Below are 14,900 nucleotides of genomic sequence, written 5' to 3' on the forward strand. Positions count from 1 at the left end.
AGAATTTTATATATATATATATATATATATATATATATATAAAGGAAATTAGTTTCATTTTCTAAGAACAGCTAAAAAGCATGATTTATTAAAACTGCCTAAACATATGAGCACATTTCAGTTAGCATCCTATTATCCAACAGAAGCACACAAATGTTAACCTTTCCACTTACCAGAATGCCCTCAAAATATCTGCTGTCACAACGATCATTACATAAGAATTGAAATATTTCAAGGCTAACGTACCTGCTTGGATTTTCTGTTGATCATCTGTGCTCATCAGCTTCCAGCTTTCTGTGTGACGAACAGCATAGAAAGACTGAACCAGGAAGATCCACAGCTTATCACGCAGAGCCTGGATCTTGCACGTAAAACCCTGTGTTCAGGCAACAAATCAGCAGCTGGTGAGAGCCACATTGTCATAGCAACCAGTCATTATTCCTTTCAGAATCTACTTACTCCTAAGCTAGATCAATGATGTCATCATTTAGATTTTTAAGATCGTTGGGTACATGTTATTTATGAAGGCTTACTTATTAATAACAAAATTTTATAAATGAACACAAAGCTAAAAAATCTCATCTTTTCAACCAAACGTTATTTTACAACACCAATGCCCTTGATATGAACACCTTCTGCAGCCTTTTCATATCAACTATGACATTACAAGGTCAAATGCTCTATGGAATAGTAATAAATATGATATATTTTTAAAACCATTTTTGTTGAACAAATACAGAATGCCAATAATTTGTAATAACCTAATTAATGGCCACTGATTAATTGTACTTAAAAATAAATATTTTAATTTTGCTTCACCGCCTAATTTTAAAATATGATTTTTTGAAAAGAAAATTAAGATTATAAAATAAAAGACACTGATGATTAAAAACTCTAAAATATACATTTTATATCTAGAAAATTTACTGTAGGACCAGGGAGAAATACTAGAGTTATGCTGTGCCAAATAATATTGCTAAGTGTCACGCTACATTTAAAATTACCCAGCCAAACTGCCAATTTCTAAACTTTTATAAAAACTCCATTTGGAGACAAATGGAATTTTTAAAATTTAGTATTATAAAAAATTTCAAACATATACAAAAGTAGAGATCTTAATCCACCCCTAGGTATCCACTGCCTAGCTTCAAGGACCCATGCAACATTTAAAATGCACATTCATTTAAAAATCTTAGTTCAAATATTGCATTATTTTAATAAATTTCATTACATTCAGTACCATTTCCTTTGTACTGTCAGAGTTCAGCAATGTGTCCAGAGCCATAAGAAGAGAGCAACTATTTTCAGTGGTGATATTTTCTTCAATTGCTTTGAAAATTGTGTCCAACAGATCAGCTGTGCTACTCATTGCTTGTGACTATAAAACACAGAAATTAATATTTAAGAGCAATACATATAAAATGCACAAGAAATGTGAAAGTCTGGCGTTAACAGATCATTATAACTAGCTGTATGAAGTCAACCAGAAATATTTGTCTTTTCCCTTTCTTTTGTTAAAAAATCCACATATATGCATATACACGCAGTTTTTAAAAGACAACATAGCCCTAAATACAGAATCTAGAAATAAACAATAGAGTTATTTATTCGGTGAATAATTTTAGAGAAAGTAGCTTCCCAATAAGACACAGAATTCTGCATGGACCATAATTGTATTACTGGCCAAAACAGTATCTTTATGACTTTGGTTTCTAAAACGTGGCTTGCTGAGGGAGGGCTAGACTTGGCCAGAATTACACTGTGCCTTGCCAGGGCACTCAAACCTGTTCCTCTCGCCTTTCTCATCTTGTGAGCCAAAAATCCTGTCCATCACTGTCTTAAATCCTATGTAAACATGCCATCTGCCATGGAGTTTATTTAAATCACATTAATTTAATCAAAAGCAACCTGCATTTAAAAGCGCTTACATAATTGAAATCAGAACACAAAGATGGAACTAAATATAGGATACAATTTTAGACATAGTACCTGTAAGAGAAGAGCAAAATTTTCACTCTGAATAATCTTGGAGAAGTTTTCTACAATAAATGCAATACATTTTTCTTGAAGCTGAGACGCCATGGTCAGTGCCACTTCTGTCCACTTCACTCTGGGTAAACTGATGATTAGCCTGTCACTTTCCATCAGAAGAAAAGCAGCATTCTTATCATTCTTAGATTTAAAAAAAAAAATTGGAAAAAGTTAGATGTATTACTGCCCATAAAGTAACTCTCTAAGCAAATCAAATACTTTTGTTGTTGTGGGATGTTTCCTGCAAAAACAAAATTCCAGGTAGCTAATGTCTTTGTCATTAGTTTTACATATAATGTTTATTTATTCATTCATTCAGAATTATTCAAAAGGATAAAGTTTGAGCTAGGAAGAAACCAGCTTTAAAAGGTAGCTAAAACAGGTGGGGCATGGTGGCTCATTCCTATAATCCCAGAACTTTGGGAGGCTGAGGAGGGTGGATCACTTGAGGTCAGGAGTTCAAGATCAGCCTGGCCAACATGGTGAAACCCCACCTCTACTAAAAATACAAAAATTAGCCAGGCATGGTGGTGCACAGCTGTAATCCCAGCTACTCGGGAGGCTGAGGCAGGAGAGTTGCTTGAACCCGGGAGGCGGAGGTTGCAGTGAGCCGAGATCAGACCACTGCACTCCGGCCTGGGTGACAGAGCGAGACTCCGTCTCAAAGAAAAAAAAAAGAAAGAAAGAAAGCGTAGCTAAAATAAACCTGACAGCAAAGTGATAATAACTAGAAAGAAAAATCTGAGTTCCCTAAGATTATCACTACTAAGGTAATTTCTGTGCTTATAGATATCATTCATAACTGCATGGCTCCACCAGCATAGCATTCACTCTTTTCTGACTACAAAATATGTGTTCTTTACGCAAATTTGGAAAGGCTAAAAATTACTTATAATTCCCAGGGATTTTCCTCCTCTTCTCTAATTAGGTAAGACTCTACTGTTTATATTTTATTCATTTCATGATTCATTATTATACTATGGAAAAAAAATTCACAAATATTGATCTCTATGGAAAATGGAATGACAATGCACAAATACCATGTACTCCAAGGAAAAGGAAAAAAAGGCAACTTATAGATTACTGTATCTTATTCATGTTTTATTTCCAGTTCTTAAAGCAATACTTAGTAAATAACTATTTATTAATTAGTTACTTGATAGACTGGTAATTGAAAAACATGGCCACAAATTCCATCCACCAAGAGGTGGAATCTATTTCCTCAGTCTTGAATCTAGACTACTAGCCTTTTCACTTGCTTTAACCAACAGTGTTGATGTGCAAGTTCTAGAGCCTAGGCCTCAAGAAGGCTTGCAGCTTCAGTCTTTACCTTCTGAGAATGCTGGGACCACCAGGCCAAAAGAAGCCTGGTAAGGAAGACCATTTGGTGCAGGAGGACCAGACCCCCAGGTCAGTCCCCAGCTGAATGCAGCCGCCATAGACAAGACCAGCAGAAGAATCACCCAGTGAACTCACAGAACCGTGAGAAGTCTTTTTAAGCCGCTTAGTTCGGGCGTGGTTTGTTACACAGCAATAGATCACTGATAAATCTGGAAATGACTGAAATACCTAACATGGACAGCATGATGTGGACTTTACACAGCCTCTGTTTTTTTTTTTAGGTCCAGAAGCACTACATCTTCCCTGATACCATACATCTACATCAGATTCCTTTTATACACACTATAAGAAAATGTGTCGCTTTTTGTTAGAGCACTTAGTTCATTTGTAATTAATCAAACATGAACATTACTATATGATTAATGTCTGTCTCCCTCACTAGGCTGTATGTTCAATGAGTGTAAAACTACCTCTGTTTTAGCTCACCAATGTATCCTCAGGGCCTAGTATAAAACTGGGTTATAGTAGACACTAAAATTTATTTGCTGATCTTTTAACATGATTGGAGACAGAGTCTATCAATCAATCTCTAAGATAACAAGTTTAATCTTTCAACTTCAAAACTAAAAATTTTAACCATTTACTAATAATTCTTTTTTTTTCTTTGACACAAGTCTTGCTCTGTCACCCAGGTTGGAATGTAGTGGCTTGAACATGGCTCACTGCAGCCTCAAACTCCTGAGATCAAGTGATCTTCCTGCCTCAGCCTTTCAAGTAGCTGAAACCATAGGTGCATGCTTATTTTTAAAAAAAGTATTGGCCAGGTGCGGTGGCTCACACCTGTAATTCCAGCACTTTGGGAGGCCGAGGCGGGCAGATCACGAGGTCAGGAGATTGTGACCATCCTGGCTAACATGGCATCCTTACTAAAAATACAAAAAAATTAGCTGGGTGTGGTGGCAGGCACCTGTAGTCCCAGCTACTTGGGAGGCTGAGGGAGAAGAATGGCATGAACCTGGGAGGCAGAGCTTGCAGTGAGCCGATATCGCACCAGTGCACTCCAGCCTGGGCGACGGAGCGAGACCCCACAGCTGGAATGCAGTGGTGCGATCTCAACTCACTGCAACGGGGTCTTGCTGTGTCACCCAGGCTGGAGTGCAGTGGTGCGATCGCGGCTCACTGCAACCTCCACCTCCCCAGTTTAAGCAATTTTTGTGCCTCAGTCATGTGAATAGCTTGGATTACAGGTGCACACCACCATGCCCAGCTAATTTTTTGTATTTTTAGTAGAGACGGGGTTTCACCACGTTGGTCAGGTTGGTCTGAAACTCCTGGCTTCAAGTGATCCACCCGCCTCAGCCTCCCAAAATGCTGGGATTACAGGTGTGAGCTACCATGCCCAGCTCTAAAAAAATTTTTGTAGGGCTGGAGTCTTGCCATGCTGTCCAGGCCGGTCTTGAACTCTTGGCTTCAGGTGATCCTCCCACCTCAGCCTCCCAAAGTGCTGGGATTGTAAGTGTGAGCCACTGCACCCAGCCAATAATCTTTTAAAAATGTATTATATTCTTCCACTGCTTTGAGTAAAAGAAAAAAAAGTTATACTTTGCTATAATTCGTCTCATTTTTAGAACCATTGTCGTTTCCTCTTCCAGTGACTTCCTGAATAACTGTGCAATTACTAAGAGTTTTAGACAATAAGCTCAATCAGCTCTACTGCAGGCACTGCTCTGGTAAGGAAGCCAAATGTAAGGTATTTAAATAAATTTGGCAGGTATCTCCAAAGTGCTTACTATATACATAATGTGATGTGCTCTGACAGTAGCATTTTTTTAAAAACCACAGATATAGAGTATAACTGTCATAATTTAGCTTGAAAAACTACAATATGGACATAGTTAAATAACATAGGTGATACATGATCTTATTCCATACTCATCTGAATATATGATAAACATTAAATGCTAGAGTACCTCGAGATTCAAAGAAAAAAAAGTAATACTTTTAGACCAAACACTTAAATTTTAATTCAACAGTTAATACAATCGCATAGTGTTAAAATTTCAAACACAGGGCGACCCGCTCGGGTCCCCTTCCATGCTGTGGAAGCTTGTCCTTTCACTCTTCACAATAACCCTGCTACCGCTCAAAAAAAAAATTCAAAACGTATAAAGGACATTCTACGAAAAATCTTCCTCTCCTTCCTGTCCCCAAACCATCCATTTTACGACCAATATTATTTTTTCCCTTATCTTTCCAGTTATTTTACGGATATACAAACAAAACAGATATGTAATTTTCTGCTTATTTATCCAAATGAAGGCATTAATATGCACAGTACTCTGTACCTTCCCTTTTACACTTAGCACACATTTTGAATATTCTTCTTACCAGTATACATATTTTTTCTGTTTTAATAGCCATGTAATCGTTCATAATATAGATATATCACAAGTCATTTAACCAGTCCTCTGCTTAAAGATATTTACATTGTTTTCAGTGTTGCTATTATGTCGTAATGACTTACCTTGTATATAACATTATTTCACATATATGTGAAAATATCTACAAGATACATTTTTAGAAATAGAATTGCTGGGTCAATACTACTTTTCTTAACCTGGATTCTGCCTAAAAATTGAGCCTGAGAAACAGGCTTATATGCAGACAGTTTATTTGTGAAGTGATCCTGGGGGACCTGAGGTGCTGGAAGAGTGCAACAGGGAAGAAAGGAAGGAAAGCCAATTCATGGGTGTATTTTCTAGCTCTCTACTACTCAAAGTGGCGTCAGCTAGCCAGAGCCTGTTAGAAATACACAATCTCTGTATCCTCCCTTGACTTACTGAATTAGAATCTGCATTTAAACAAGATCCCCAAGTGTTTTGCAGATACATTAAAGTTCGAAAAGCACTAATACAGAATTCACTATTGTAGGCAACTGGGACTCAATCTTGTTGGGGACCCTCTGAAGAGCTATGAAGGACACACTTTGAATTATCCATCCAACAGACAGAACAAGGAAACATTAACCACTGGCTCTCATCTCCCACTGGTCAAGGGTTTCCCTCAGGGATGTTAACTCTCTTTCACCTCCAGGTTTACACAGGTTCAGAATTGCTGAGCTGCAGATATCTCATGTAGAGTAGCAGTGAAGCCTCAGGACAGAAGGTGAGAAAGATGTGTATGTGATGTGGCTGAGGCAAAGTGCTGTCAGAATCACATCCACGGGCAGCTAGATGCTGCAGCAATAGTTTGAGTACAAACATGGGCCAAGAGGCTATAAGGTGGGACACCAGGGGTATCCAAAACACTGCCAATATACAATCAATGGAGCACTGTTTTTCAAGTGGTAGATTCCTCCATTGCAACCTAGAGAAATGTATTTAGTGGTTCACAATCAGCACTAGAAAACAAAAGAAAGAAGGGGGTGGGTGGGTGAGAAAGACAGAGAAAGAAAGGAGAAACATAGAAAACACCAGTACATCATATGAAATAAGGCTAAGAGATCTTTTGTGAAACTTGTGTTTCTGTCCTATATGTGTTAGTGTATTGGGTTACACTGAAAACAACAAAACAAACAAACAAAAAACATCTTTTATTCTGGGTCACAAATAAAAGCTTAGGAAACACAGAAAAAGTTGTGCTAATTTATGACCTTCCCAAGAATAAATCAGAATATTTATCCCATATATTCTTACTAACACAGTGAAAATTTCTTTTCATCATTCTGAAAGACAGAAAATGGTCTGACATGGTAGTTCTCATGTCTTCTCTAATGAAGTTCAGGATCTGCTCATCAAATTAAGAGGTATCTGTATTTCCTTAGTGAACTATCTAATTCTATCCTATGTTTCGCTTTGATTTTAAAAATCAATTTGTAGAAACTCTCTATATACTAGGAAAATCAGTGTTATAAATATCATATGAACTGTTATCTGTCTTTTGACTTGGTGACAAAGAAAGATAAAAATTTAAAGTTCCTCAAACTAAAACATACTTAAAAATTCTCCATGTTATACGCTAATGTAGTAGCACTTTCAAATCTCCCTTGATGACAAAGAAATATTTGATGGATCAGAGCACCTTCCATGGCATATGTGGTTGAACTGAATTAGAACTAAAGAAGGCTTAAGAAGACTGTCTGAGAAGTGACATCAGCAAGATGGCAGAATAGGAAGCCCTAAACCCTCCTTCCCCCATGAACACACTGATTCAACAATTAACAAATTATTTTTGTGAGAAATTGAGAAGCTAGTTGAAAGGCTCCTGCACTGAGGATGAGCAATAAACCAGACACTTTGAAGCTGATAGGGAAATTTGAGACACACTCTCACCAGAATCCTACCCCTGGCACAGAGCTGTACAACTGGGAAGAAAATCACAAGCGCCCAGCTTCTCCCTGGGGACGCAAAGAGTTAGACCATGTATGAAACATACAACTTTTCCAGGGGTTGCCTGCATGACTGATTTCTGTTTTGCAGTCTTGGAGTGCTGATGGGACCCAGCAAACTCTAGCTACCTGGGAAAGAACACAAATGGTGATTTGGGCTGGTAGTCACCATATCTCCTTCCCCAGCTCAGTACACAGCAAGTGAATGAAAAAATCCCTTGTTTCCAGTCATCTACCTGGGGAGGGAAAGAGTTAGTTTGCATGTCTAATACTCCCACTTTCTGGGGGACTGCCCAAAGGACTGGTTCTGTCTTACCTGTCTCAGAGCACTGATAATATCTGGTCTAATCTAGCCACCTGGGGACTAGTGAGAACAGAGATGGTGATTCTGACTGAGAGTCAGCACAGTCTTTCACTCTTGCTCAGCACACAGTGAGTAGACGATAGCTTCCAGTTCCCAACATCTCCCTAGGGAGACAAAGAATTGAAATGTGTATCCAAAGCCCCAACTTTTATGAGGGCTGTCCAAAGAACAGGTTTCTGTCTTGCTCTTTTGGAGAGCTAATGGGACGTGGCATGTCTTAGCCATCCGAGGGCCAATGAGAACAAAGAAGGCAGATGATGTTGCATGCGACTAGTTGCCAGAGCCCCTTCACTTGTCTCAGTAGAGAGAGAACAGCTGGAAAAACCCCAAATCCCACCTTCTACTTGGGGCAGGAAGGAATGTAGAGGAATATCCAATGACCTAACTTTTCTGGGGGCTACCCAAGAAACTTGACTCAGAGCACTAATAGGACCCAGTATACTCTAGATGCTTGGAAGCCACAAGAAAGAAAGTGAGTTTGACTAGCAAGAAGGTTTGAGAGGCCCTGAACCTCTGGCTGGGCTGATTATTAAGAGTCTTCTTCCTGTCCATGAGAACTGGAAGAGGTAGCTGTTAATCTAATATGCAGATACAAACAGAGTCAAGGAAAATGAACAAAGAAATATGTTCCAAAGAACAAAATAAATCTCCAGAAACTGGCCTAAATGAAATTGAGATATATGATTTAGCTCACAGAGAATTCAAAGTCATCATCATAAAGATGTTCACACCAAGGTCAGGAAAATAATGCATGACAAAGTAATAATTTCAGTAAAGAGATATACAATATTTTTAAAGTGCCAAACAGAAATCATGGAGCTGAAGAATACAATTACTGAATTGAAAAATTCTTTAAAGGTATTCAACAGCAGACTAGATCAAAGAGAAGAAAGAATAAACAAATTCAAAGACAGGTCATTGAAATTATTATTCAGATAGAAGAGCAAAAAGAATGAAAAATAGTAAAGAAAGTTTAAGGCACTGTGGGACAATACACACATTACTAAAGTTCCAAAGGAGAAAGGAGAAAAAGGGTCAGAAAACTTACTGAGAGAAATAATGGCTGAAAACTTCCCAAATCTGGAGAAGGAAACAGACACTCAGATCCAGGAAGCCCAAAGTACTCCCAAATAAGATGAATCCAAAGAAATCCACAGAAATCAAACTGCCAAAGTAAAAGCAAATTCTGAAAGCAGCAAGAAAAAAGCAACTTATGCACATGGGAATGTTTCTAAGACTAAAGGCAGATTTTCCAGCAGAAAGCTTACAGGCAATAAGGGAGTGCAATGATATATTCAAAGTGCTTTTTAAAAACAAACCCTTCCGACCAAGAATACTAAACCTGGCAAAATTGTCCTTCAAAAATGAGGGCAAGAAAAGACAAAAGCTGAGAAAATTAATCACCAGTTGATCTGCCTTATAAGGAGTGCTAATAGGAATTCAAGTTGAAACAAAAGTACATTAAAAAGCAACATGAGAGCATAAGAAAGTATAAAACTCATTGGTGAAGGAAAATATATAAGGCCAGGCATGGTGGCTCATGCCTGTAATCCAGGCACTTTGGGAGGCCAAGGTGGGCAGATCACTCGAGCTCAGGAGTTCGAGACCAGCCTGAGCAATATGGCAAAACCCTGTCTCTACAAAAAAATACAAAAAATTAGCTGGTTGTGGTGGCATGCACCTGCAGTCCCAGCTACTTGAGAGGCTGTGGGGTGAGAGGATTGGTTGAGCCTAGGAAGCTGAGACTGCAGTGAGCCACTGCACTGCAGCCTAGGTGACAGAGCAAGACCTCATCTCCAGGAAAAAAAGAAAAGAAAAGAAAAATACATATAAACAAACAAAGAGCAATGAGTACTGTATCACTTATGGTAGTGAATAAATCACTTAAAAAAAAAAGATTTTGGCTGGGCACAGTGTCTCATGCCTGTAATTCCAACACTTTCAGAGGCTGATCTAGGCAGATTGCTTGACCCCAGGAGTTTGAGGCAAGCCTGGGCAACATGGCAAAACCATTTCTACAAAAGTACAAAATCAGCCAGGTGTGATGGCACGTGTCTGTAGTTTCAGCTACTCGGGAGGCTGAGGCAGGAGGTCAAGGCTGCAGTGAGCTGTGATCATGCCACTGCACTACAGCTTGGGTGACACAGTGAGACCCTGTCTTAAATTTTTTTTTCATTTTTTAAGCATGGTGTTAGGTTCACAGCAAAACTGAGAGGAAAGTACAGAGATTTCCCATAAGCCCCCTGATCTCACACAACGCACAGCCTCTCCCATTATCGACATTCAACACCAGAGTGGTATATTTGTTACAACTGAATTAATCACTTTTAATTTTTGCATATAAGTTAAAAGATAAATGTATTAAAATAACTATAACTAAAAAGTATATTAACGAATAGGTACTATAGGTGAAATCAGTAACACAGTGTATGTGTCGGGGGAGAAGTAAAAGTAGAGAATTTCTGTGTATGTGATTGAGCTTAAAATAGACTGTTATATCTATGAGATATTTATGTAGGCCCCATGGTAATTATAAATAAAATATATATAGAAGTTATACCAAAAAAGAGAAAAAAAAAATTTAGTATATCAAGAAAATAAAGCACACAGGAAGACAGCAGGAGATAAAAAAAAAAGGGACCAAAGAACTATAGGACAACAGAAAATAATAAAATGGCAATAGTAAATCCTTTCCTCTCAATAATTACTTAAAATATAAATAGATTAAACTATCCAATCAAAAGACAGAGTGGCTAAGTGGATTCAAAAGCAAGATCCAATGATATACTGTCTACAAGAGACTCACTTTAGATTTAACAACACATTTAGGCTGGAAGTGAAGGAATAAAAAAAGATATTCTACACAAATGGTAATAAAAAGAGTAAGAGTGGCTATACCTTATCAAATAAAATAGACTTTAAGTCAAAACTTGTCACAAGAGACAGACATTATGTAATGATAAAAGAATATGCTAAAAGAAATGATAAAAGGAAGATAGGAAGATACAAAAATTATAAATATATATGCATCCCTCATCACAGTATCTAAATATATAAAGCAAGTATTAATAGATCTGAAGAGAGAGATAGCAATACAAAGATAGTAGGAACTTTCAATACACAACTTTTCAATAGTGAATACAACATGTTGGGCACAGTGGCTCATGCCTGTAATCCCAGAAACTCAGAAGGCTGAGATGGGAGGATCACTTTGGAGAAAGTGGCCAGTATTTTAAGACCAACCCGGGCAATACAGCAAGACCCTATCCCTACCAAGAAAATAAAAAAAAGCCAGCTATGGTGGCACATGCCTGTAGTTCCAGTTACTTGGGAGGCTGAGGCAGAAGGATCACTTAAGCCGAGGAGTTTGAGGCTGTAGTGAGCTATGATCATGCCACTGAACTCCAGTTTGGGAGACAAAGTGAGACTCCATCTCTAAACTAACTAACTCAAAAGAATAATGAATACATCAGACAGAAAAATCAATGAAGAAATATTGGACTTCAAAAACACTATCGACCAAATGGACCTAGCATAGCTATACAGAACATTCCAACCAACGGGGGCAGAATATACAGTCTTCTTAAACATAAACAAAATATTCTCAAGAATATATCACATTCAGCCACAAAATAAGTCTTAACAAAATTAAGACAACTGAAATCATACCAAGCATCTTTTCTGAACACAATGGAATAAAAGTAGAAATCAACAGCAGAAGAAAAACTGGAAAATACACAAATTGTAGAAATTAACACGCTTTTGAACAACAAATGGACCAAAGAAAAAATCAAAGGATAAATTAGAAGGTATCTTGAAACAAACAAAAACAACAATGCAAAATACCAAAACTTATGGGATGTGGCAAAAGCAGAACTAAGAGGAAAGTTTACAGCGATAAATGCCTACATTAAAAACAAAAAGATCTGAAAAAAAACCAAAACTTTACGTTATACCTCAAGGAACTAAAAAAAGAAGAAACTAAGCCTGAAGTTAGCAAACCAAGAGAAAAAATGAAGATTAGAGCAGAAATAAATAGAGGACAGAAAAACGATTTTTAAAAAATTAACAAAACTAAAAGTTGCTTTTTTGAAAAGATAAACAAAATTGACAATCCTTTAACTATACTAAGAAAAAAAGCAGAGAAGATGCAAATAAATATTATACAATCCAAAATGAACGAGGAGGCATTACAATAGATGCCACACAAATTAAAATGATCATAAGGGACTGTTATAAACAATTATAAGCCAATAAAGAAGGTAACCTAGTAGAAATGAATAAATTCCTAGACACATACAACCTATTAAGGTTGAATCATGAAGAAATAGAAAATCTGAACAGACTCATAATGAGTAGGAGATTGAGCTGTAATAAAAAGTCTCCCATCAAAGAAAAGTCCAGGAACTGATGGCTTCATTGCTGAATTCTACTGATGGCTTCATTACTGAATTCTGCTAGTTAAAGGAAAGACCTAATACCAATCCTTCTCACACCCTTCCAAAAAACTGAAGAGGAGCGAATATTTCCCTCATTTTACAAGGCCAGCATTACTCTGACACCAAAGCCACATAAGAATACTATAAGAAAAGAAAAATTATATGCCAATATCCCTGATGAACATAGATGTTAAAATCCTCAACAAAGCACTGGCAAACTGAATTCAACAGTACTTTAAAAAGATAATTCACCATGAACTAGTGGTGTTTATTTCTATGATACAAGGATGATTCAACATATGTAAATCAATTAATGCAACCCACATCATTAACAGAATGGATAAAAGTCAAATGACTTTGGTAAATGACTGAGGTAACTGACTGAGGTAAATGCAGAAACAGTATTTGACAAGATTCAATTTGCTTTTCATGATTGAAAACTCTCAACAAGTTAGGAATAGAAGTAAATTACCTCCACATAATAGAGGCCACAAGCCCACCACTAGCATCATACCCAAGGTTCACCCAGAAGACTTTTCCTTTAAGTTAATATCTGGCGCAAGGCAAGGATGCTCATTGTCTCCACTTCTATTCTCTCCATAACATAGTACTGGAAGTCCTAACCAGAACAATCAGGTATGAAGAAGAAATAATATGGCATTCAAACTGTAAAGGAAGAAGTAAAATTGTCCCTGCCTGCAGATAACATAATCTTATATACAGAAACTCTAAACACTCCACCAAAAAACTGTTAAAACAAATTCAGTAAAGATAAAAGATAAAAAATGAACATACAATAATCAGTTGCATTTCAACTAACAATTTTAACGATTGAAAAGGAAATTAGAAAAACAATCCCATTTGCAATAGCACCAAAGAGTGAAATACTTAAGGATAAACTTATCTAAGAAGGTGAAAGCCTTGTATGCTAAAAACTACAAAACATTGATGAAAGAAATTAAAGAAGGCACAGCTGGGCACAGTGGCTTGTGCCTGTAATCCCAGCTACTTGGGAGGCTGAGGCAGGAGGATCACTTGAGACCAGGAGTTCAAAGTTGCAGTGAGCTATGATCATGCCACTGCATTCCAGCCTGGGCAACAGAGCAAGACCCTGTCTCATAAATAAACAGATAGACAGATAGAAATGTTAAAAAGAAATTAAAGAAGACAAACAGAAAGACATCTAGTACTCATGGATTGGAAGACTTAATGTTGCTAAAAAGTCCATACTACACAAAGTGATCTATGAATACAATGCAATCTCTATCAAAATCTTGATTGCTTTTTTTATAGAAATAGAAAACACAAATCTGAAATTCATATGGAACCACAAAACACCCCGAATAGCCAAATTAATCTTAAGAAAGAAGGAAAAAGTTGGAGTGACTTTGAGTTTCTGATTTCAAAATATATAACAAAGCTGTAGTAACTAAAACAGTGTGATACTGGCCTAAAGACAGACATAGAGATCAATGGAACAGAACAGAGAGCCCAGAAATACATCCGCATACATACAACTTCTCTTTAGTAAAGGTGCCAAGAATACACAATGGGTCAAGAAAGTCTCTTCAACAAATGGTGCTGGGAAAACTGGATATCCATAAGCAAAAGAATACAATTTGATCCTTATTGTACAACATACACAAAAATCAACTCAAAATGGATTTAAGACTTCTAACTTAAGACCTGAAACTCTAAAACTCCTAGAAGAAAACACAGGGGAAAGCTTCATGACATTGGTCTTGGTAATGATTTCACAGATATGATACCAAAAGGACAAGCAACGAAAGCAAACATAAACTGGTGAAACTATATCAAATTAAAAAGTCTCCATACAGCAAAGAAAACAAGACATTGAAAAAATCTACAGAATGGGGAAAAATACTGCAAACCATACATGTCATAAGGGGCTAATTCCAAAATATATAAGAACTCCTACAATTTAATAGCAAAAATCTGGTAACACAATTAAAAATTGGCTGAAGACTTGAATACACATTTCTCCAAAGATGACATACAAATGGCCAACAGGTATATGAAAAGACGTACTGTGTCATTAATCATCAGGAAAACGCAAATTAAAACCGCAAGGGGATGTCACTGCACATCTGTTTAGATGGCTATTATCAAAAAAATAAAAGATAACAAGTCTTGGTGAGGATGTGGAGAATAGGGAGCACTTGTACACCACTGGCAGGAATGCAAAATGGTGCAGCTGCTATGTTGAACAGTATGGAGGTTCCTCAAAAACTTAAAAATAGAACTACTGTATGATCCAAAAATCCTACTTCTGGGTATTTGTGTTGGCCTGTTTGCATCGCTATGAAAGGAATACTGC

The 14,900-nt window shown here is 37.2% G+C and overlaps 1 protein-coding gene across 1 annotated transcript in view; it reads right to left on the bottom strand.

Annotated features, from left to right (window-relative positions):
• Positions 1-2,161, bottom strand: part of LOC108522877 (uncharacterized protein KIAA1107) — an 18,327-nt gene extending 16,166 nt beyond the window's left edge. The window contains exons 1-3 of the mRNA XM_017863338.1: positions 1,990-2,161; positions 1,241-1,378; positions 247-376 (exon numbers count right to left, since the gene is read on the bottom strand). Of these exons, the coding sequence (XP_017718827.1) occupies positions 247-376; positions 1,241-1,378; positions 1,990-2,145 (424 nt within the window). The 5' untranslated portion in view covers positions 2,146-2,161. The remainder of the gene's footprint in view (positions 1-246; positions 377-1,240; positions 1,379-1,989) is intronic.
• Positions 2,162-14,900: the final 12,739 nt, after the last annotated feature.

Source organism: Rhinopithecus bieti, unplaced genomic scaffold (genome assembly GCF_001698545.2).
Source record: "Rhinopithecus bieti isolate Rb0 unplaced genomic scaffold, ASM169854v2 scaffold_68834, whole genome shotgun sequence".
NCBI lineage: Eukaryota > Metazoa > Chordata > Mammalia > Primates > Cercopithecidae > Rhinopithecus > Rhinopithecus bieti.